General features: G+C 39.7%; 1 protein-coding gene across 2 annotated transcripts in view; it reads left to right on the forward strand.

Moving 5' to 3' along the window:
* Nucleotides 1-24,212, forward strand: part of ahctf1 (AT hook containing transcription factor 1) — a 97,773-nt gene that overhangs the window by 59,383 nt on the left and 14,178 nt on the right. For both annotated transcript variants that reach the window (XM_080200775.1, XM_080200776.1), the window contains 10 exons: nucleotides 466-610; nucleotides 806-934; nucleotides 2,998-3,142; nucleotides 6,158-6,308; nucleotides 7,711-7,818; nucleotides 14,658-14,853; nucleotides 15,198-15,395; nucleotides 18,128-18,638; nucleotides 19,041-19,146; nucleotides 19,864-19,973. In XM_080200775.1, the coding sequence (XP_080056901.1) occupies nucleotides 466-610; nucleotides 806-934; nucleotides 2,998-3,142; nucleotides 6,158-6,308; nucleotides 7,711-7,818; nucleotides 14,658-14,853; nucleotides 15,198-15,395; nucleotides 18,128-18,638; nucleotides 19,041-19,146; nucleotides 19,864-19,973 (1,799 nt within the window). The remainder of the gene's footprint in view (nucleotides 1-465; nucleotides 611-805; nucleotides 935-2,997; nucleotides 3,143-6,157; nucleotides 6,309-7,710; nucleotides 7,819-14,657; nucleotides 14,854-15,197; nucleotides 15,396-18,127; nucleotides 18,639-19,040; nucleotides 19,147-19,863; nucleotides 19,974-24,212) is intronic.

Raw genomic sequence — 24,212 nt, forward strand, 5'->3', positions numbered from 1 at the left:
TAATAAATAAACCTAAACTCAAAAAAGAGGATTAACCTTAAAATTAGAGCTCGGCAATTCAAGAAGAACTTCTTCACAGAAAAGGCAGTAAATAACTGACATGTTCTCCCCCCAAAAAAATCATTGACGGTAGTAGGTCAGTTGAAAATTTTAGAAACAAATTTGATGCATTTTTGTTATGCAACAAAATGGAGGAACCAAGATGGGTGAAGCAATTCCAACAAATAAGTCCTGAACTAATTGAATGATGGACTCAAGGAATGAATGATCTAATGTTGCAAAAGGGAGGTATTGTTGCTTAGCTCTTTTTCATTAACAACTTGCTACTTATTTTTGAGGACCAGTCCTTTAAAGATTTCTGTGTTGTATAGTTTTTAAATGGATAGGTTGTGCATGTTAAGTTTAATTGTGAAAATTGGCATTGAAACTAAATAAAAATATTTATTTTGTAATATAAACTTCCAGGTGCATGGTGGAAGCTTGGCATCTACTTCGACTAAACTCGGACAGAATAAATGTAGAGGACCTGTTAAAGCACATGTATGAACTATGTCAGGAGAACGGGTTGATGGAAGAACTACTTAAACTTCCTTTCACTGCTACTGAACAGGTATACTACCCATAAATCACTAATTCCTAAACTTGCCTGTAGTTGGAAGTAAGACTAATTTTTAGTTGTAATTTGAAGACTTTTCCATTTAAATATCTTTTCAGTAGACGTGTTTGCTGTTATATGGTCTTAGTGTGAATTCATCATGATCATTTTATCTGCAATACTTATATAGTGTTATATATCTATTCACAGGAGTGTTTGGAGAAGTTTTTGAAGAAGAGTGGCAGCCTTCAAAACCAGGAATATCTGTTAGTTCACCATCTTCAACGTGCCAACTATGTTCCAGCCTTGCAGCTTAATCAGTTGCTGAAAATGAATTTGGTAAACTGAAAACTACCTTTTTGAATTGTTTTTAATCATTGGTGACCGAATTTATTAATTCTGTCTCTAATCTGCCAAGATGTGTGCTTGAGATATTGGGGAAAGAAATCTGTCTATTGCACCTTCACATACCTGTATGAAATGTCAACTTTGACCCCATTTTAGTATCGAGTGTTTTTTAAAAGTTTATTATAGGATAATGTTAGAGTTGTAATATATATAAAATATTAATATTTATTTTGGTTACAAATATTGCACCTTCCTTTTTTAAAAAATATTTTATTCATTTAAGTCCATTTGAAATTGTTCAAGTCTTCTCTTTACGACTCAGGAGCAATGTTAATTGCCCATCACATTTATGTCTGTAATCTAACTGGCTTTCTGTGACAGCAATTGCACCCACCTCCTCCTTGCTTCTCCCCCACCTCCCACCCATCCCATTGATTCATTGTTCAGTTCACAAGCTTTTAATTTCCTAGGTTATACTTGAAGCTAGTGAATCAAACCCCATAAAAGTTAAACACTCTGATCATGGAAGTGACAGATGCTGCTGAACCTGAGAAAGTACCTGAAGTACATGGAATTCGTATCATTTGGAAATAATATGACAAAATCTCTTTCGCCACCACCCACTCTTTAAATTGGGTTTCACTGTATCCCCTGGCACTGAACTAGAAGAGGAAGTTAGCACCCCCTTCCATCCGTTGGTGCATGTGAGGTTCCTCTCACTACTGGCATTATTGAGCATTTGCTATTCATTCCTGCTTGCCACCCCGATTCCAAACTTTCACCACACCATTTGAAGCCTTGCTCCCTTATCTGTGGCTGCTTTACTCATTACTGTTTGCCTGAGCCCCCACTGCCTCACTACGAATGAGCATAGACAGTGAAGGAGCAAGGCAGTGGGCCGGAGGGAGGCAATGAGAGGTAGACAGTGAGCAGCCAGCAAGAGGATGAGCAAGGCAAATGAGTCAGGAGCAGGGTGGCGAGCAAGATATGGAGTGGCACAGTGGGTTAGCTGCTTCACTGCTCCAGGGACCCAGGTTCAATTCTGGCTTTAGGTGACTGTGGGGTGCTTGCACATTCTGTCCATGTCTATATTGGATTTCCTCCGGGAGCTTCAGTTTCCTCCCACAGTCCAAAGATCTGCAAGTTAGGTATATTGGCCATGCTAAATTACCCTTTAGTGTCAGAGGATTAGCAAGATAAATACGTGGGGTTACGGGGATGGAGCCTGGCTGGGATTATTGTCAGGTGCAGACTTGATGGGCGGAATGGACTCCTTCCGCACTTTTGGGTTCAATGATTCTAGGTCAGATCACGAAATGCTCAATAGCTGCACAATTTTCAAACTAGTATTTTGAGGATCAGTGTTCTGCAAGAACTGCAATCCTTAACCATGGTATTTAGACTGTCAGAGGAAGCTCATACATCATGTAAGACTGCATGTCAGAGAGAAATTTGAAGAAGAACATTTAATTGATGGATTGTTAATATATCTTTACACTTTTAAATGTTATGATCGATTCTATTCTTTGATGCTGACAGCTACCTACAGTGTTGCTGGCAGTGGTATCACAATTGCTGCATGTGCAGTGAGTGCGAGCATCTTCTTTGCATTGTTGAAGTGTTAGCAAGTGCAACCATAAATCATTACTCTTGAGCTACTTTCTGTTTTAGGCCATGTCTGTAATTTTCATGGCCACTATGCACTTTGTTAGTAAATTGTGTGCCAGCAGCTTTTAGTTGTTTTTCTCTTGTCAAGAGATAAAGAAAAGAACGTACTGTTTCAAATTCTGCTGAACATGATTTAACACAATGTTCAGCAATAGGTCATAAACAAATGATAAACGGGGGTAAATCCACCAGTGATTAGACTTGTCTATAGTTATCTATGCTGCATTGTACATCTTCCTTCCCGTAGAAAGAAACATATTCCAGTGTTGACTGTGTGGCATAAAAATGATCCAACTGTGTAGGAAGAAAAGTAGAAAGTTAAGCATGTCGATGTAAAACAGGAAAACAACAGGAATAAAGTATTTTCTAAATTTTTTTATTGTCAGAATGATCGTGATCCTCAAATTCGAGAAAGAACAGCTGCCAGGAACTCCATTCTGGAGCAGTATGGAAAAGTTCTTCCAAGGGTTCAGAGAAAGCTAGCAACGGAACGTGCAAAACCGTACCATCATTTAGCAATTTTGCGTGAAGGTGAGTTTGTGCTTTGAAATATTTTGAAATCTGCAATGTTTGAAGCTACCTTTAAAGTTCTTGTTTTGACAAGACAGATACAACTGAAGAAAACTGTTAAGTGCATCTCAGTTCATCCATCCAAAAATACCTTTGAATTGGCAAGTGTTGGAATCTGTTATTGAGGAGGTGTTATCATGATATGAATAGGTAAAGTGAACATGGCTTTGTGGAAGAAAAATCGACCCTGACAAAGTTACCGTTTTTTGGAGAATATAACAGGGTAGATAAAGAGGGAACCAGTTGATGTAATATTATGAACATTATGTTCTTAGATTCTAGAATTCCAGTTTTGAGCTGCCACGTAACAGGTTATTACACAACAATCATGGGGTTGCGATAATGTATTAGCATAGGTAGAGCATTGGTTAATGGACAAAAAGCAAAGGTAGGGAAAGGGGGGGCATTTTCAAGTTGGCAGGCTACGACTAGTAAGGCTTTGTATGGATCAGTTCTGTAACCTTAGTTATAATCTATATTTAATGACTTTAAAAGTAATGAGTAATGTCATGTTTTCTCTGACTGGACAAAGCTAGATGGAGCAGTGAACTGTAAGGAAGACAGAAAGAGGCAGCAGAGAAAAAGGGGCAGGTGGGGTATCATGTGGGGAAACGTGAGATATTCACTTTGATAAGAACAGAAAAGCAGAGTTTTTTAAATGGAATGAAGCTTTTAAATTATGTTCAGAGTAGTTTGGATATCCTTGTAAAAGAAATACCAAATTAGCATGAAGGTACATCCATGCAGTTCCAAAGGGAAATGTTGGCTTTTATTACAAGGGGACCAGGGTATAAGTGCAAGGACGTCTTGCTATAACAGAAAATGCTGGGAAATCTCAACAGGTCTAACAGCAATTTGGAGATAGAATAGATCAAATGTTTCAAGTCTAGATGCTTCTCTTCAGAGCCCTTGCTACCGTTGTGTGCAGGGCTTTGGTGAGACAAAGTACTGCACAGTTTTAGTCTCCTTATCAAAGGAAATGTATACTTGACTAGGAGGCAATACAGTGAAGATTTGCTGAGGTTAATTTCTGAAATGAGAAGTTTGTCTTGCAGTAAGAATTTGAGTAGATTGGCCCTGTACTGTCTGGATTATAAAGAATGAAGAGTGATCTGCTTTGATGGGACTTGATATGCTTGATGCTGAGAGGTTGTTTCCCCAGGCTCAGGGGTATAGTCTCAGGATAAGAAATCAGCCATTGAAGGCCTGAGTTGAGAAGGGATTTCTTCAAAGGATTGTGCATAATTAAAACTCTTTGGATGCTCAGTCATTTGAGTATATTCAATGCTGAGGTAGATTTTCAGACACTAGGAGAAAGACAAGGTTTTGTGAAAAAATTGAGATCAGCCATGATATTATTGAATGATGGATGGAACCGGCTCAAGGGACCTTATGGTCTAATCATGCTGTTATTTCTTATGCTTTTAATTTGCTGCTGTTATAAGATTGATCTGTTTCTTTAACATTGCTAGTGTTCTTTGTTTCCTTCTTGACCTTCAAATCCATATTATGTCTCCATGTATAAACCGGAATTTAGCATTTTATTAAACTGAAGCAATATTTCCTTTATACAGGCATAGTTTAAGTTAAAATATTTTGGATTTTTTACTGTACTGTTCATTATCCTGTATATCTGTTTGTGGATACTCTGTTGTTTCATTTCAAGAGTGTAAAGCTCAAATATTTCTAATCTTTCCTATAACTCAAATTCTGTAATATTAGGGATTGGCTTTAAGGTTTTTCTGGGGTACATTTTGATGACAAAGGATAACACAAGATTTCTTGCTTTAAGACATTTACTGTAATAAAAGCACTGTTGACTAAATACTGCCTTTGTAGGAAATTTGAACTTCAAACCATAGAACAGAATATCCACCTTATTTTCAGCAGAACCAAAGAAACGCACTTCACAGCTGTTACACTGCCCTTAAGTAAATATTCATTTCTCCCAATTTCAGTTCAATACAATAATAAGCTCCAGAGATGTTCTCTTTCTTTCTCAGCCGATGTTTAATCTCAGAACTGTCCTTCATTGTGAGAGTAATACTGGAGATTCCCCCCCTCCAGTGCAAGCTAGGTGAATGTTCCAGTTTTGTTTTAATGCCTCACAGATTTGGTCTTTTCAATCCAAGCATGAGCTCCCACCCATCTTCCAGCGTGAAGAACCAGAGTCTCTTGCTACCCTTCTCTCTTTTGGATCTGGCAGACCATTCTGTTTGTGGTATTCAGTGATGTTTTAGGAAAGCCTCTAAAGTGATTTCACTGGTTTCCTCAGTACCCTTCCCATCTTAAAAAAACTAATCACGAGTAATGTGAATCATCTTGACCTTGGATCCAGGCAGATATATTGAATAACAAACTTAAAGCTTAACTTTTTCATTTTGGGAAGTAAATGGGCAAACTATTTACAATCCAACATCCTCAACTTTTTTTTGCGACTGGGAGATGTGGCAGCACGATGGCATTGCTGCCTCTCAACTCCAAGGACCCACGTTCGATTCCAGCCTTGGGTGGAGTTTGCATGTTTTCCCTGTGTCTGCATAGGGTGCTTCGGTTTCATCCCACAGTCCAAAGATGTGCAGATCAGGTGAATTGACCATGCTAAATTGCCCCTCAGTGTCAAAAGACGTGCAGGTTATGTGGATTGGCTATGGTCAATGCACAGGGTTATGGGCATAGAGTGAGAAAATGGGCTGAGCTAGTGCTCTTTCGGAAGCATCACTGCAGATTCGATGGGCCAAATAGCCTCTTTCTGCAGTGCAGACATTCTGTGGAACACAGTCTGTCCACCAGTGTCACAGCTGTCTTCCCCATTGTCTACAAGCATGAATACCTTGCACTGTTTTCCTAGTAAAACATTCTAGACCTTCCTTTAATCTTTAGCAGTTAGTATTTGGCCCATTGTTCCACTTGCTTTGTTAATGGCCGCTACATCGTGGTTTAATGTGTTGAATCTTGGATATGTTTTGTAAACAGTTACGCGGCCCAAACCATTATCTACTGTGGCAAGGCGAACAACTTCGGGAAGTGTGGTTACTCGTGCAACATTCATCAGCTCGGTGCTCTCAAAGGTTAATGAGGTCTGGCAAAAAAATGAACAAGAATCTGTTCTATCTCCTCACAACAGGTAATTAATTCCAGTACATCTGTAGTGATTCCACTTATTCAGCTGTGTCCAGAAATGGTCAAGGATGGTTTCATAATGTCTGTCTGTACCATGCAGACTCAAAAGGAGATAAGAGTTGAATAAAAGTAGTATATGTTGCCAAACATAGATCTTAAAAATTGGAAGATAAAGATGAGACTGATTTTAATATGTCTGTAATTTTGAGATGGCAAATAATTAGTTCAAACAGCTATTAGTGCAATGAGTGTTGATTTTGGCATAGGGAAGCCAAATTGTTTATGGGGTGGTTACTTTGTAAGTTAAGAGATAAAATGGATAACTACTGTAGTATTGATAAATTAACGCTGAGAAAGTTTGTGACTAAGGCATAGAGTGAAGATCCATCCAGTAATTGTCTGCGCAGGTACTGTAAAGTATCAACAAAGTCTTGGTGTTTAAGAGCAATTAAGAGTTACTGAGGAGAAAATGAGCTTCAGTACAGAATGGAGCAGTCAAAGTTTTAACTGCAACTTGAGCAATGGAAGTGATTTGGGAGCTGCATTTAATATTAGGTGAAACAGCCATATCAACTGATAAAGGATCAAGAGTGAACCCGTTAAAGACAGTAAATAGGGATGTTAGTATTGAATTTATGCTGTAATAGAATTCATGCTTTAAGTTGTTCATTAAGCACAGCTGTCTCCAATCTGGGAAGGATTCGAGAATTATTGCAGGAATATATAAACCAGTTCAGTCTGTATCTGGCAGGAGCTGGGAGAGTCTGTAACTTTGCTTTCTTGAAATGCAAGCTACATTTGGACTCATTCTTCCTAAACACACAATTATTGGAGTTAATGAGGAGATAGCTGTGGGTTTGCAAGAAATATGAAGCAATTGTCTTCAAAGAATTGGCAAAATTCAAATATCCATTGCCACAGGGAAGGACTCCAGTACATGAGAAGTGGATGGAAAAAAAAAAGTGAGTCACTCTTAAAGATTGCTGTGGGTGATTTTCATTCTTTGGAAGTTGCCAGTGAGAAGCGGGTGAGGGGAAAACCACACTACTGTTTAATCAGTCTTTAAATACAGCATTATTGTCTGAAAAGTCTACTTTGTTCTTGTAAGGCAAAGGACTTGGATTCTACCAGTTAAATATCAGGCAGAGAACTTGTGTCTTTAGTAAGCAAATTTTAAAATTGCCCATTTTGTAGAATGAAAAATGTGGACATTAAAATGATATACACTGTTTTGCTCTCTAACTTCACCCTGGCTACTTGATAATCTTCATTGCAGCACAGTTTCCCTCCCGTAACCTGCATATACACATTTTGTAAAAAGGTGGAAGTAGTTTAAATATTAGAAAAAGAGTCAATCTTGATCTTTGTACTAAAGCATATTTTTCTTTCTTAAAAATAAACTTCAGTCCTAGGAATAGTGAACCACCTTCAGTTAATCCAGAAGTCAAGACTGCTGAAGTATCGAATGCTTTTGTTGGGACACCAATCAACAGACAATCTAAAAGACTTTCCAGGTAGACATTGCTTTATTTAATAAATTTATTTACACTCTGTCTCACATGCACTCTTTCCTTCTTATTCTTGTGCATTCTTTCCCTGCCTTTGGAATGTTGCTTCCCATGAGGATTTGTTTTAGAAATGAGTTTTAAGTTGTGTACAGACCGACATCTGTAGTTAATAACTTGGATCTTAGAATAAACACACAGCAGGCCACTGGCCTCCAGCAAAGATCGAGCAAACAGCGTGGTGCAGATTTTTCTTATCTTAACGTTAATTTAATTCTGATACCATCTATAGGAGAGCTCCAGCATTCAGTGACCACAGTATCGCCAAGCAAGCTAAATGTCCAAACACATTGAAGAATTTTCACAGACACAAACCAGGAATTAACACTATTTTATAATTTAGAGCATTAGCCTGGATCTCTGGATTATTAGTTCAGTGACATTATCACTATCTCCCATTATAATACAATAAGATTTTAGTGGTGTTTGAAAGGAGGAAACATAAAACAGCTAGATTTAGCTACCGCTGACTTGGGAGAGACAGAAATGGTCCGCAGTAAATTGGGCAAATGTGTTAATTTATAAAATGATAAAAGCTTAGTGCATGCTGTTGAATTTAATGTGATGCAGCAGCAGTTTATATCCCCAAAGGGGCAAGAGCTCTGCTCGTCAAAAAAGATAACCATAGCTAACTGGATAAAAGTAAAGGAAAAGTATTACCGAATGCAAAAAAAAATCCTGGCAAATGGGAAAGATGCGAAGAGCAGGACAGAGTAACAAAGCATAAAACAGGAGTATGGAGAGTCAAAATCAATATGAAAAATGCTTACGATTAGGAAAAATAGTGGTTCAGTGCAAAGTAGGGTCTTTGGAATTTGGCAGGGAGATTGTCAATAAAAATAAGGAAACAAGACCTGATGAATAATTTGTCCGTATTTACAGGAAAAGAATAGATCAGAATGCTGGAAATTGCAAGAAATTAATCCTAAACCAATCGGAGGAGCTCATTAAAATGAATGTAACCAATAATGTAGAAAATTATGGCACTGAAGCGTGAAAACGTCCCAGGTCCAGGTGGATTTTATTCCAGGGTTTAAAAGGATGCAAGTGAGAGCAATGCAGTCGCTCTAGCTACAATCTTGCAAAAGTTTCTTTTTGATTTGTGAACTGTTCCTTTTAGATTGGAAAATTGCACACACCCTCATTACGATAGGATGAGGGCGGAGTTGGCTAATGTAGACTGGGAGCGCAGACTAGTTGGTGGAATAGTTGAGGATCAGTGGAGGATTTTAAAGGAGATTTTTCTCAGTACTCAGCAAAAATATATTCTAGTGAAAAAGAAGGAATTTAAGAAAAGGGTCATCAGCCGTGGATAACTAAGGAAACAAAGAAGAGTATCAAATTAAAAATCAATACACATGGAGTGGCCAAAATTAGTGGGGAACTAGAAGATTGGGAAAGCTTTAAAAAAACAAAGAAAGGAAAGCTAGATTATGAAAGTAAACTAGCGCAAAATATTAAAACTGGTAGTAAAAGTTTTTACAAATATATAAAACGGAAAAGAGTGGCTAAAGTAAATGTTGGACCCTTAGAAGATGAGAAGGGGGATTTAATAATGGGAAACGATGAAATGGCCGAGGCCTTAAACAAGTTTTTTTGTGTCAGTCTTCACAGTGGAGGATATAAATAACATACTGATAATTGACGGTCATGGGGCTGTAGGGGGTGAGGACCTTAAAACGATCACTATTACTAAAGAGATAGCGCTGGGCAGACTCATGGGACTAAAGGTAGACAAGTCCTGAGGCCCGGATGGAATGCATCCCAGGGTAATAAAAGAAACAGCAGAAGTAAAACAGATGCATTAAGTTGTAACTTATCAAAATTCGCTTTACTCTGGGGAGGTGCCAGCTGATTGGAAAACAGCTAATGTAACGCCACTGTTTAAAAAGGGAGGTAAACAAAAAGCGGGTAACTACAGGCCGGTTAGCTTAACGTCCATAGTTGAGAAAATGCTGGAATCTATCATTAAGGAAGAAATAGCAGGACACCTGAAACAGGCTGGTTCAATCAAGCAGATGCAGCATGGATTCATGAAGGGAAACTCATGTTTGATGAATTTACTGGAATTTTATGAAGATGTAACGAGTGCAGTTGACAGAGGGGAACCAGTGGATGTGGCATATTTAGATTTCTAGAAGGCATTCGATAAGGTGCCTCACAAAAGGTTGCTGCACAAGATAAAGGTACATGGAGTTGGGGATAAAATGTTAGCGTGGATTGAGGGTGGGCTATCTAACAAAGCAGAGAGTCGGAATAAATGGGTGCTTTTCCGGTTGGCAGTCAGTGACTAGTGGCATGCTACAGGAATCGGTGCTGTGGCCTCAACTATTTACCATGTATATAGACGATCTGGAGCAGGGACCGAGAGTGGGATAACAAAGTTTGCGGGTGACACAAAGATGAGTGGGAAAGCAAATTGCGCAGAGGACGCAGGAAATCTGCAGCAAGATTTGGATAGGCTAAGTGAGTGGGCAAGGATCTGGCAGATGGAATATAACGTTGGCAAGTGTGACGTTATCCACTTTGGAAGGAATAATAGTAAAATGGACTATTACTTAAATAGTGAAAAATTACGACATGCTACTCTGCAGAGGGACCTGGGGGTCCTTGTGCATGAATCACAAAAACTCAGTTTGCAGGTGCAGCAGGTGATCAAGAAGGCAAAGGGAATGTTAGCCTTTATCGCGAGAGGGATGGAGTATAAAGGCAGGGAGCTCTTGCTGCAATTGTACAAGGTACTGGTGAGGCCGCACCTAGAGTACTGTGTACAATTTTGGTCCCCTTATTTAAAGAAGGATACATTAGCTTTGGAGGGAGTGCAGAGAAGGTTCGCCAGGTTGATTCTGGAGATGAGGGGGTTAGCTTATGAGGAGAGATTGAGTAGACTGGGCCTGTACTCATTGGATTTAGAAGGCTAAGGGGAGATCTTACAGAGACATATAAGATAATGAAGGGGCTAGACAGGGTAGAAGCAGCAAAAATTATTTCCACTTAGAATGGAAACAAGAACTACAGGGCACAGCCTCAAAATAAGGGGGAGTCAGTTTAGAACAGAGTTGAGGAGGAACTTCTTCTCCCAGAGGGTAGTGAATCTTTGGCATTCTCTGCCCATTGAAACAGTGGAGGCTACCTCGTTGAGTATGTTTAAGTCACAGATTTTTGACCAATAAGGGAATTAAGGGTTATGGGGAGCAGGCGGGTAAGTGGGACTGAACCACTATCAGATCAGCCGTGATCTTATTGAATGGCGGGGCAGGCTCGATGGGCTAGATGATTTAATCCTGCTCTTATTTCTTATGTTCTTATGCTGTATTATTTAAGGAAGATGGCAGAGAAAAACCAAGGAATTTTATAAACCAGTTAGCCTAAATCTGTTCTCAGCAAATTGCTGAAGCCTATAATTGACTTGAAATTTTTCAGCTGATCAGAGGAAGCCAGCATGGATTTGTAAAGGGTAGGTCATGCCTGACAAATCTGATTGAATTTTTTGAAGCAGTAACTAAACTAATGAGATGGGGAATATCTATTAATATTATCAAATGTCTTCTGGAAGTAATATAAATAAAGTCCCTCAAAAGAGACTGTTTAATAAAGTTCAAATCCATGAAAGAAAATGATTGACCTGATCAGGAAATTGGTGAGTGTCAGGAGACAGCGAGTAGGAGGTAATGGCAGCTACGCTAATTGGGAATATGTGACTAGCAGTTTTCCGCAGGGATTTGTTGAGAAATACCAACTATACACTATTTATTAATGCCTTGGATAGAAAGCCAGATAGCAAATTTGCCAATGATGCAAAGATAAATTACATTGTATGCAGTGTACATGAAAGCTTGATGCTCCAAAGAGATATAGATCAATCAAGTCAATGAATAAATTTATGGCAAATGGATTTCAGTGTAAGCAAATGTGAAGCCATCCACTTTGGACCTAAAAGTTTAGAACAGGATGTTTCTGATTGTTAAAAAGCTAGGGACGGTGGAGGCACAAAGACACTTAGGTAATCAAGTTCATAAATCATTAAAATGTCATGCACAGGTACAAAAAATAATCAAGGAGACTAATGGAATTAACCCTTGATATCTAGGAGGCTAGCATACAATGAGGCAGTAGTCATTGCTTCAGTTGTACAAAGCTGTGGTTCAGCCACACCTGAAGTAGCGTAAACAAGTTGGCACCACACTTTGGGGAGCATAAATTGGGATATGCAGTGTAGTTTTACAAGAATGGTGTGAGGACTCCCGAGGATTAGGTTATGAGGAGAGATTACACAAATTACGGTTATTTTCTATGGAATTTGGAAGGTTATGAGATTATTTGATTGAAGTTTTTCAAGGTATAAGGGGAAAGGTAGTAAAGGTGGAGTGAAACTTTTTCTGTTAATTGGGAAGTTTAGAATTAGCCTGCATAATATAAAAATTAGAGCCAGTCCTTTCAGGAATGAAATTAAGAAACACATCTACAAGCAGAATGGGAAAGCTTTGGAACTCCTTTTGAAAATGTCAATTGATACTAAGTTGTAAATTTTAAGTCTGAGTTTGATAGTTTGAATTATCTACACACTGAGGTATGTGAGGCAAAATCTGTAAAGCCACTGATCAATCATAATCTCAAATAAGCTGAAGGACTTGATTGACCTACCACCACTTCCTTGTTCCTACAAATGTAAAATCAGTTTTTTCTAGGGACAGCGAGGTTGCTCAGCAGTAACTATGATGTGGTATTGTATTAGAAGCCCACTGCACCTCATTCAACAAGACTTAGATTTTTGAAGGGTTTTCACATTGAGAATAATAGTGTAAATAATGGAAATTCACATCAATTTTGGAATTCCTAATTGATTTCATTCTGTAAAGACTTCATTCACATCCTGTGTACGTGAGGAGAATCACTGATAAGAGCTGAAGAATTTCCACTTTTAATTATGCATGGGCATATGCCAGCAGTTGCTGTCAGCTTCTCATAATAATGATGGTGGTGCTGACCATTTTGCCATCATACAGCTGCAAAATGTGAGCTATATCTATTGAGAAGGACATTAGTGTCAAGTACCTGAACTATTTTCATGAGTACTTCCAGGTCAATAAAGGAGACCGGGTGCGATGCAAAATTCCCTTTATCATGTCAGACTAGGTAGTTATTATCTGAATAGTAAGCCACAGATGTGAGTGCAAATCTCACATGATTATTTGTGAATTTGAATTCAGTTATAAAAAGTTAAAACCATTGAATAAAAAGCTAGTCTCAGGAATGGTCATCGTAAAGCTACTGCATTGCTGTACAAACATAACTGGTTCAATAATGCCTTTAAGGGAAGGAAATCTGTCATCTTTGTCTGATCTGACCAAATGTGGCACTCTTCATTGCTGCCTGAAAAGACCTAGCAAGCCATTTGTATCAAATCAAACTGCTGCAAAGAAATGTGATTAAAATAAAATTGGATAAATCATTTCAGTTTGTTCTAGCTGTCAGGTTTCAATAGCACACCCAGTCAAACTTTTAAAAAGTCCTCCTCATTATCATCTAGGATTTGAGCCACTATTGGGAGAGCTGTGCCACAGTCTCGTCAAACCTAACATATTCATACTTAGAATTTTATTTTTTATGGGTGTTACTCATCTCTAATTTTCTTAGGAACTGTTAAGTGTCAATCACATTAATGTGGGTCTTTGGCAGATTTGTTTCCCTAAAGGGCATCAGTGAATCAAATGAGTTTATCCAACTATTGATGATAGTTTAATTTTCAGCATTACTGAGACAATCTTTCAATTCCAGATTAAAAATTAATTAGTTGAGTTTAAATTCTACCAGATGTTGTGGTGAGATCTGAGCATGTGTTCCTAGGCATTAACCTGGGCCTCTGGTCTGCTAGCCCAGTGACATTGCCACTGTACATCATATTCAACAGTCAACATCTCGGACTCCCCTATCACCATGTCTGTCCCTCCTACAAGGTGATAGCTCAATAGCACGCAGTTAGGAGGCTATATTCCTAGGAATCTTCGATAAGGGGTGGCAAAGGGGCCTGTGTTCAATTCTGAAGGCCTTAGTTGATTGTCTGCATGGAGTTTGCATGTTTTCCCCATGTCTGAATGGTTTAACCTCCAGGTACTCCTGTTTCCTCGGCTGATTTAGGTTGATTGAAGATGCTAAATTTGGTCGATTGGAGATGTTGAAATTGGCCCTTAGTGTCAAGGGGGTTAGCAGGATAAATATGTGGGGTTACAGGGATAGGGCCTGGGTGAGACTGCTGTAGGTGCAGGCTCGATGGACCGAATGGCCTTTTGCACCGTAGGTATTCTATGAATTACCACAGACTCTGAATTCCCATGGCATGAGGTAAAGCACGGACAAGGAAACCTACTGGTACCACCTACTCTTTCAATAGATTAATCAGTCCTGCCCCAATTATTACCATTTGGACTGAGGACTTTGGTGTCCATCACCAAGAATAACTCAGTAACACTCCACTGATAGAGTACACCAAGTCCTGAAGGGCATAGCTACCAAACTTGACTTGCAGCAGTTAGTGAAAGGAAAGAAATACAAGGGCAAAACCCATTTATTCTTATCCTTCTCTTTCAACCTGTCCCAGTGGCCGCTGTCCATGACATTATTGGTAGGAATGATCACCACCACAGTTGTTGTTCTTGGGGACACAGTTCCATCTTTACAGTGAAGGCAAGCTGCATCATGTGTGGCAATATGAAGAAATTAAATTGTTGGAAGAGAGTGAGGCTTTTAAAGAAAGAGTACATTTCCGACAGAGTTTTTTCTTTGATTAGGATATTGGATTCTGTACGGCAGCTGAAGACCCACTCTCCCTTGAATGCAGAGACTACTCCTTGTGCACAAAGTAAGGCAAGTCCGTCTTGGATGGCAACCAATCCATTGCAACCATACACTATCAATTCTGGCTATCTTGGAGGCATTTCTAAAGCGTCGGAGCTAAAACTTTTGCAGACCCCTCCTGTGATGAAGGTATGCAGTTAATTTCTATGCCTATTTCTAGATTGAGTATGTTACGTTTTATGAAACTTTATTAAATACTTCCTAAGCAAAGGAACTATGCTGTAGTTAATGTTACTCCCTCATCATGGGAATAGTTTGTCATGTGTGGGGGGGGAAAAAAACACAGTAACTTTTGTACCCCTCTTAATAGATATCTATTTTGGTATTATATGGTATGAATACATTATATGTACTCCATATTGCTATGATAGTTGTTCCATGTATCTGGTATTAACTTCTTAATTGGAAAGACACTATCATCAAACTTAATTTTTCATTTACCAACATATACTTTGTTTTGTGTTTCTATTTAGAGGGCAAGAGCATTTACATCTTCAGACACCACCTTTGCCAATTTTACTCCTCAATCGATCTTAAGATCCAGTCTTCGTCCCACACCCCTAACATCACCGTGTGCTTCACCAAGTCGATCTTCAACTCCTCCACTTCATGCTAAAGAAACCAAAATTTCTTTTATGAAGGAAAAACCAACTATTCGTTGGACTAATGGAGTATGTATTTTGTCATTTTTGGATTAGGCTAGCATTTAGGTGCTTCATTAAAGGGAGTTTTAAATCTCTTTAATTGCTAACGTCAGGGCCATTAGCTATCTGTCTTCCAGAACTTTTGAATTCTAAACTCAAAATGTTAATGCTTAATAATCTATATGGCAGGACTGTATTTCATGACACTTCTCGGTTCAATTGAAGGTATTTACAACCAGATAAAAGTCAGGGAACATTCTGTGCAAATTCTTGAATTCAAGATTACTCTGTGGATTTCATCAATACTGTTGAATCACAAACATTTATCTAATTTATTTTCCTAAATCTTTGAAAAGCACAGGATGAATGTTCGATGCATTTATGACATGAAAAGGCAAAGATAGGTTAATTTAGAAGTTGTATAGTGGGCTAATTGTGGGGATCCAGCTGTCATAAAGCTCGTGTGAGATCTCTCGGAATGTCATTCAGATATGTTTTTAATAAAAGTACTAATTTTGAAGCTAAAATAGCCTTTAGCATAGTGGGCACCAGTGATGAAGAAAGCAACCGGGCACATAGCTCAAGCAATTGAGCGTGTCCAACGAAGTGATCCAAGAGGTGATAGATTGATCTCTTTCTGCCTTGAACATTTTGTCCCTGCCTGGGCACTCTTTATCAAAAGGGGTGCCATTGTAATCATGGAGGGAATGAAAGGGTGTGACATAAATCTGACAAATTGAGATTTTAGCATTTGTGTTACGGAAAGTGCAGAATTTGGAACATTTGCAATGGGTGGGTTTTTTTGATTAAATTAGAACTTTAAAGGGGATAGATCACCTGGATCCCAGGATTTTCTCCCATATCAACACAAACTGAGATCAAGCTTAGACTAGAAAAAGGTAAATGGACAGTTAAGATTGAGCTGATGCCAGAAGTAAATTTGTGGAATCGTATACTCATAGGCAGATTGCAGTAGTGATGGGTATAAGAACATAAGAAATAGGAGCAGGAGTAGGCCATCTAGCCCTTCGAGCCTGCCCCGCCATTCAATAAGATCATGGCTGATCTGTTGTGGCTCAGTTCCACTTTCCCGCCCTCTCCCCATAACCCTTAATCCCCTCTCTTATCAAAAACCCATCAACCCGCTTCTTAAAAATATTTAGCGAGGCAGCCTCCACCACTTCAACGGGCAGAGAATTCCAGAGATTCACCACCCTTTGAGTGAAGAAGTTCCTCCTCAACTCCGTTCTAAACCGCCTCCCCTTTATCTTGAGGCTGTGCCCCCTAGTCCTAGTGTCTTTTTTGAGCGGGAAGAGTCTCTCCACCTCTATCCTATCCATCCCATTCATCATCTTATACGTCTCAATGAGATCTCCCCTCATTCTTCTAAACTCTAACGAGTACAAGCCTAGTTTATTCAGCCTCTCCTCATAGCTCAACCCCCTCAACTCCGGTATCAGCCTAGTAAACCTTCTCTGCACTCCCTCCAGGGCCAAAATATCCTTGCACAGGTGCGGCGCCCAAAACTGCACACAGTACTCCAGCTGCGGCCTCACCAATGCCCTATACAGCTGCAGCAAGACCTCCCTACTTTTATATTCAATCCCCCTCGCTATGAAGGCCAGCATCCCATTCGCCTTCCTGACCACCTGCTGCACCTGCAAGCTGGGTTTTTGCGACTCATGCACAAGGACCCCGAGGTCCCTCTGCACCGTCGCCTGCTGCAGTTTTTCGCCACGTAAGTAATAGTCCTTCCTACCATTCTTCCTACCAAAGTGGACCACCTCACACTTGCCAACATTAAATTCCATTTGCCATTTCCTGGCCCATTCGCCCAGCCTATCTAGATCCTTCTGCAGACTCTCCACACCCTCCGCACAATTTGCCTTTCCCCCAATCTTGGTGTCATCAGCAAATTTCAACACCCTGCACTCGGTTCCCTCCTCCAGATCATCTATATAAATGGTAAATAGCTGAGGCCCCAGCACCGACCCCTGGGACACCCCACTAGTCACCAACCGCCAATCCGAATAGCACCCATTGACCCCCACTCTCTGCCTCCTATTTGACAACCAATCCTCTATCCACGCTAACACCTTACCCCCAACTCCATGTCCCCTGACCTTCTGCAATAACCTCTTGTGAGGTACCTTGTCAAACGCCTTCTGAAAATCCAGAAAGACCACATCCACCGGCTCTCCTCTATCCACTGCCCTAGACACATCCTCATAGAACTCCAGTAAATTTGTCAGACACGACTTCCCTTTAATGAAACCGTGTTGCGTCCGCCCTATCAAGCAATTCCCTTCAAGATGCCTCGCAATTTCCTGCTTAATGACGGATTCAATTGTTGTTCTTTGCCTGTGGCCCATGTCATCTTTCAGTGCTCATCTCCACTTGAATTGTCTTTTGTTTGGGACATGAATATAATTATTTCAATGGTTACTGTATGTGCAGTTTAAAAAAGAATCCTAACTATCATTGAGAATTCTAATAATGCCTGTTTTAGGTGTGGTCTTATTGAGTGCACAAAAGTATAATTTGAAATTCTCTTGAGACCCTTTTAAAGAGGTGCTTGCCCACCTAATTATTTTATTCCCCTTTGCCAATTGTATAAGCATTTTGTCAATTATAAGTGAAGCAGAAGAGCATTTTTAACCCATAGTTGCCTGCAAGCTCAGAATTTACAAGGCGCAGATTATTGATTAACCTGTTATTTTATAATTGGTTGCAAATTGACATCTGTCTTTTAATTCAAGGTTGCAGCTGCTGATGAATTACAGCTACTGGCTTCATCATCTGAACAGATTCCGCGAACACCATCTGTAGAGTCATGGCCTTCAACTACAGACAACCATGCTCCTGAAGAGCTAACTCCAGACAATGAGATACTGTCCGAGCAAGTGGCAGTGGTTGATCTTTCTGGTACTGACATGGATGATGATCAAACTCAAGTTCCAAAAGACAACATTGATAGTTCAGGAAGAACAGAAGAGTGGTCTATGGAAGAATATGTGGATGCTGCTGAGTCCCTGGATAGAGGGGACACTTCCAAGGAAATGAGCAAAGAGGCTTCTGCAGATATATTCTTCCTAAGTGCTGGAGAGAGAATCTTGACCGGTGATCCTCCTTGTGCAGAGAAACAAATTGTGGAGGAGGGTGCTGCAAGTGAGCAAGAACTGACAGTGCCTCAAACACAAAATGAGGATGTGCCTACAAATGAAAACCTGTTTGTGTCAGATACTGAGCAAATGTCTGTATGCAAAGAAGGTATGTTTTGCTAAATTGAGTAGATTTATATTTTTGTTTTAGACATTGATTGGCCTGTTACACAGTATGCATGCATAGCTGACTTAATGCTAGTTAAGATAGGTTTATAATGGTATGCAAAATGCCTTGAACACTTCATTGCTTAGAGTTGGGAGTTATTTGGATCCTCTTAGGCCAAATAGAGGTTGGTAAGGCGCAATATGTTTGGGTTTATTTGTTTCTACTGCTCTAGCGATTCATTTTGCAGATGTTGCCATGTACACTAGTTGACTCCTTTGGGTCTCAGTCAGAGAATTGAAGTGTTCTAGGAATTCCTACATTGTAGGATTGAAGTAGATTTAACTTCAATTAATTTCCTTTGTCAAACAAAGGCACTCACTTGCTTACACTTTCTGTTGTTAGTTTTGGACACTGATGCACCATTGGAAAATATTGCAACAGCATTCATCACCTCAAATAATGAAGAAGTCACCCCATTGAAATATAACCTTGAATCTGCTAATAAGGGGTAAGGCTGGAATATTTTCCCCTTTAGCTTCTTGTTTGCACTATGGTGTTGCCTGCATGCTTCTATTTTCCACAATATTTGCTCAAATTGTTGCAGCAATTGTCCAGGGTATTTTCCTTTTCCTCCTGATTTTTATTGTAAATAGTTTTGCGCTGTCTTGGCATATTGGTTAAATTAGTGTTTCTAAACATTTTTCTTAGAAGGCCATGTCACTTCGACAGCACACATTTAGAAAACAGTTTTCATCTGTTGAATTAACTTTTTTTCTACCAGTCTTGGACACCCCTTGACATGTTGACCCAGGGCCTGAGAGTAGATTGTATGCCTGCTCTTCGAAGTATTGTGTGAGGGAGCAGTCGTCATAAAGAATGATGACATCGGGGTGGTTTGGAAGAAAAACATACAATTATCAGTTGCAACTCCATTTTATTTTCAGGAAACCTCCATGGCTGGCAAATTACAGTGGAAGAAATGAGGCTAATGGAGTAATCATGGAAATTTTAATCCTCATATAGACTGAGGCAGCCAAATCTCTTTAAGGGAAGTCAGATAAGTAAATGGGGGGAAAAGGACTGGAAGGGCCTACTGATGTGAATGGGTGAAATTGGATGGTGGTAGGCTCATGTGAAACCTAAAAAGTGACATTAACAAGTTAGGCTAAAAAGTGTGTTTCTGTGCTTGGTAGTTCTACGTTTGCCTTTTTGTTTCTCTAAACAGCGAAGGCATGCATCCAGAAATGCTCGAGGAACAACTGCCGTCTTATGAATCACAGGAAAAGGACAGATTGTTCCTGAGTGAGGAGCACCCAGTCACTGCAGAGGCCGAATGTATGTGCAATTCATTTTATTACTTGTGTAAAATTACCATCTCAAGTAGAACTAGCTTTCTTTTGTAGGTGAGCTTTTATTTTGAACTTTTTTCAATGCAGCATTGGCAGTCAACAGGTTTATTTGCCAAGGAACAATTGAAGGCAACTGGAGGGGCTTTAGTGTGGAAATCCAAGTCGGCGGGAAACCACCTGAACAAAAATGTGTGTAAAGATGACTGTCCAGCTAATAAAATGAATGGCCCGATTTGCTGTTGTTGAGCTTGTTTATACAGCACCAATATTGTGTAGTTATACAAGTTTGCAGATTCTACACGTCTCCTTGGGTTTATGTATCAGCATGATATTAATGAATGGTGAAATGGACTTGAGAGGCCAACTGGCATACTCTTACTCCCAATTCGTATGTTAACTTGAAAGAAAAATTTGCATTTATATAACACTTTATCACGTTTGTAAGTCACTTCAAGACACTTTATCCACAATGAATTAAATGCAGTAATTGTTACATGGGTAATTCATTTGTTAAGCTTCTTAAACTGTCCAATTTGTTTCTTCCAGTAACACAGAAACTTGAAGCAGGAGTAGGTCATTTGGCCCTTCGAATCTGCTCCGCCACTCATTTTGATCATGGCTGAACATATTCAATATTCTAATCCCTAACCTTCACCTCCATATCCCTTGATCCTTTTAGCTCCAAGAACTATATCTAATTTCTTCTTGAAATCAGACAACATTTTGGCCTTAGCTACTTTCTGTGGTAGTGACTTCCACACGTTCAGGGTGGAGAAATTGCTCCTTGCTTCAATTCTAAAAAGTTTACCCCTAATCTTCAAATTGTGACCCCTAGTTCTGGACTTCTCCCACCATTGGGAACATTCTTTCTGAATCTACCCTGTTCAACCCTGTTAGAATTTTATAAGTTTCTATGAGGTCCCCTCTCACACTCTTCTAAACTCCAGTGTACATAATCCTAACTGATTTAGACTGTCCTCATATGACAGATCTCAGAATCAGCCTGGTAAACCTTCACTGTACTCCATCTATAGTAAGGACATCCTTCCTCAGATAAGGACAGCAAAACTATGCACAGTACTCCAGATGTGGCATCACCAATGTCTTACACAATTGCAGCAAAAAATTACTATCCTGAAATTCAAATCTGCTAGCTATGAAGGCCAATGTACCATTTGCCGCCTTTACTTCCCGCAGTACCTGTGTGCTCGCTTTCAGCAATTTATGCACTCATATTGTTATGAGCCCTCGTGCATCTGTGTTATCATAAGAAGGGTAAAAAGAACTTGGATCTCTGGTGCGTGTATGTATGTAGGAAGAACGTAATACTTTATATCGAATCAAAGAAATGTCTCTAAACCACCACTTTTGATCATATTCTAAGAGAAAGTTTAAAGCCCCAACAAAAACCATTTATAGCACAGGAGGAGGCCAAATGCCCATCATATCTTTGCCAGCTCTTTGCTTGAGCAAATCAAAACTAATTTCAAAATTCTATTGTCTTCTCCTACAAAGGTTTATCTAATCTTCTTTGAAAGATATGGTACTGTCTGGGACAGCTGCATTTTGTATAAAGCATTGAATGGCCCAATAATCCCCATCATTAAAAAAATTACCAACTACTTCCCTCACTCTCTTGCCAACAATCTTAAATTGATTAGATGTTGATCCCCCCCCCCCCCATCTAGAGATAATGGCCTTTTGTTATTTATACACTCAAAACCCTTCGTAATTTTAAAAACCTATATCTTGTAGCCTTCTCTGTTGTATTGAGCGCCACGATCACACAGTGGTTAGCACTGTTCCCTCACAGCACTAGGGACTCGAGCTCAATTCTGGCCTTGGATCACTGTCTCTGTTTGAAAGTTCTCCCCGATGTCTGCATGGGTTTCCTCCAGCTGCTCCGGTTTCTTCCCGTAGTCCAAAGATGCGTGGGTTAGGTGGATTGGCTATGCTAAATTGACCCAAATTTCATAGAATCCTACAGTGCAGAAGGAGGCCCTTCGGCCCATCGAGTCTGCACTGACCACAATCCCACCCAGCCGCTATTCCCATAACCTCATGCATTTACCCTAGCTAGTCCACTTGACACTAAGGGTTAATTTAGCATGGCCAATCAACCTAACCTGCACATCTTTGGACTGTGGGATGAAACCGGAGCACTCGGAGGAAACCCACCCAGACATGGGGAGAATGTGCAAACTCCACACAGTTACCCAGGCCAGGAATCGAACCCAGATCCCTGGTGCTGTGAGGCAGCAATGCTAACCACTGTGCCAAATGTTGGGGGATTAGTGGGGTAAATGAGGATTGGTACAGATTCAATGGGCCAAATAGACGACTCCTGTACTATAGAGATTCTACTCTATAACTCTAGTGCCAGTATCTCACCTTCATTACTTAAAAAATAGGGATTGCCTTAATATCAAAAGATAAGTTTTCACATTCATCCAAATATGTGTGTTGGGGAAAACTACCTCTTCATCCAGGGCAAGTAAAGGATGCCAAATTTATAGTCAGGTTCCTCTGTTGCTCCAACTTGTTCAAAATTCAGAAGGTTGATCTGCCTTGGGTTAGTATTTAGTGTTACAGTTTCCTGCACCAACATTTTAATGAATGTAATAGAAGTTTTGCACTTAACTATGTATGATTGTACACTGAGCTTGTGTTGTGGAATTGGCTACAAACCTTCCAAGCTCATTTCTTGTAGAGGATTCTTCTCAGTCAGGAGAGAAAAATTGTTTATATGTCATCAGTAAATGCTTTCACACCGTCACTTTTGTTAAGAGAATGGTATCCGTGTTTGGCTTGAGACACTTACGTTGCTGTTGTACCTTGAAGACAGGAGTTGTGAGCTGATTTTTGTGCATTTTTTTCACCAAGGGTAGGATAGTCAGATTTAGTTGTGCAAATGCAGGAAATTAGATGTGCAGAATTTGATGTAAAGAAGCACTAGTATAAAAGTAACTGAGATTTGAATTCTAGTCCCCGTGCTAAAAAAAGATTATTCTAATCATTGTACTACTTAGTTTATTATTGTTGCTGCCAAATTGCCCCTGACCTTCACTAAATATCTTTGGTCAAACATGCTCCCAGTGACATCCAGGATGATATCCACCCACACAGCTCTCTCAAATATCTAAAGGGATTGTACTTAGGCACCCAACAGCTGCTTTGCTAGATGTCTTTTGTACAAATAAACCAATTATGAAAGTAAGCATAAACAGCTAAATTTGTGGATTAAGAGGTTTTGCCATGCAATTTCTAAGATGATGTGGTGAGAACTAAAGTTCCACTTATAACTAACATTGGTCATCCATAAAAGACATTGCTGTAGTCAGTACTCTGTGGATGTGTTAAATGCTGTACCAGGACTGCAGCTTAGGGCATTAGAATAGGGCATTTGATAATCTTGGGTTTTCCACCTGGTCTGCAGTAATGGATAATCAGGCAACAGGTTAGATATCATTGTAAAACTTCCAACAGTTTTGGGAAAGCTTACAAGCAATGTCTTTGGAGGTCTATTTTATTTTCTCCTCTCTATCCTTTTGTATTTCTGCTCGTCCCCAATTCAATACTACTACTATTACTCCTACTATTTGGGTGGCATGGTAGCACAGTGGTTAGCACTGCTGCCTCACAGCTCCAGAGACCTGGGTTCGATTCCTGGCCTGGGTCACTGTCTGTGTGGAATTAGCATATTCTCCTCGTGTTCGTGTGGGTTTCCTCTGGGTGCTCCGGTTTCCTCCCACAGTCCAAAGATGTGCGGGTTAGGTTGATTGGGCATGCTAAAATTCTCTGAGTGTCCTGAGATGCATAAGTTAGAGGGAATGGTGGGTAAATATAAAGGGATATGGGGATAGGTCCTGGGTGGGATGGTGGTTGGTGCAGACTCAATGGGCCGAAAGGCCTCTGTACTGTAGGGATTCTTCTATGATTCTATACTTAACCAGTGAAAATATTTGTATTCCAGTGACCTAATGGGTAGCAAAGAACAACAAGTATGCTGCAGAATTGTCGTTCATTCTCCCACAGCTGAACACTCTGGATTTGGTTAATTGGAGTATGATTTTTAATGAAAGAAAGTGTGCACTCCAAATTGTTCAAATGGAAACTCTTACTTTTGACAAATTTTCAGTACTTCATTTTGGAGACTCTGAAGCTTTGTGCAAGATCTGTGTTTGTTAGACACACAACTGATCAAAATGAGAGTTCTTGATCTATT

Source organism: Carcharhinus amblyrhynchos, chromosome 12, assembly GCF_965287045.1.
Source record: "Carcharhinus amblyrhynchos chromosome 12, sCarAmb.v2.hapA, whole genome shotgun sequence".
NCBI lineage: Eukaryota > Metazoa > Chordata > Chondrichthyes > Carcharhiniformes > Carcharhinidae > Carcharhinus > Carcharhinus amblyrhynchos.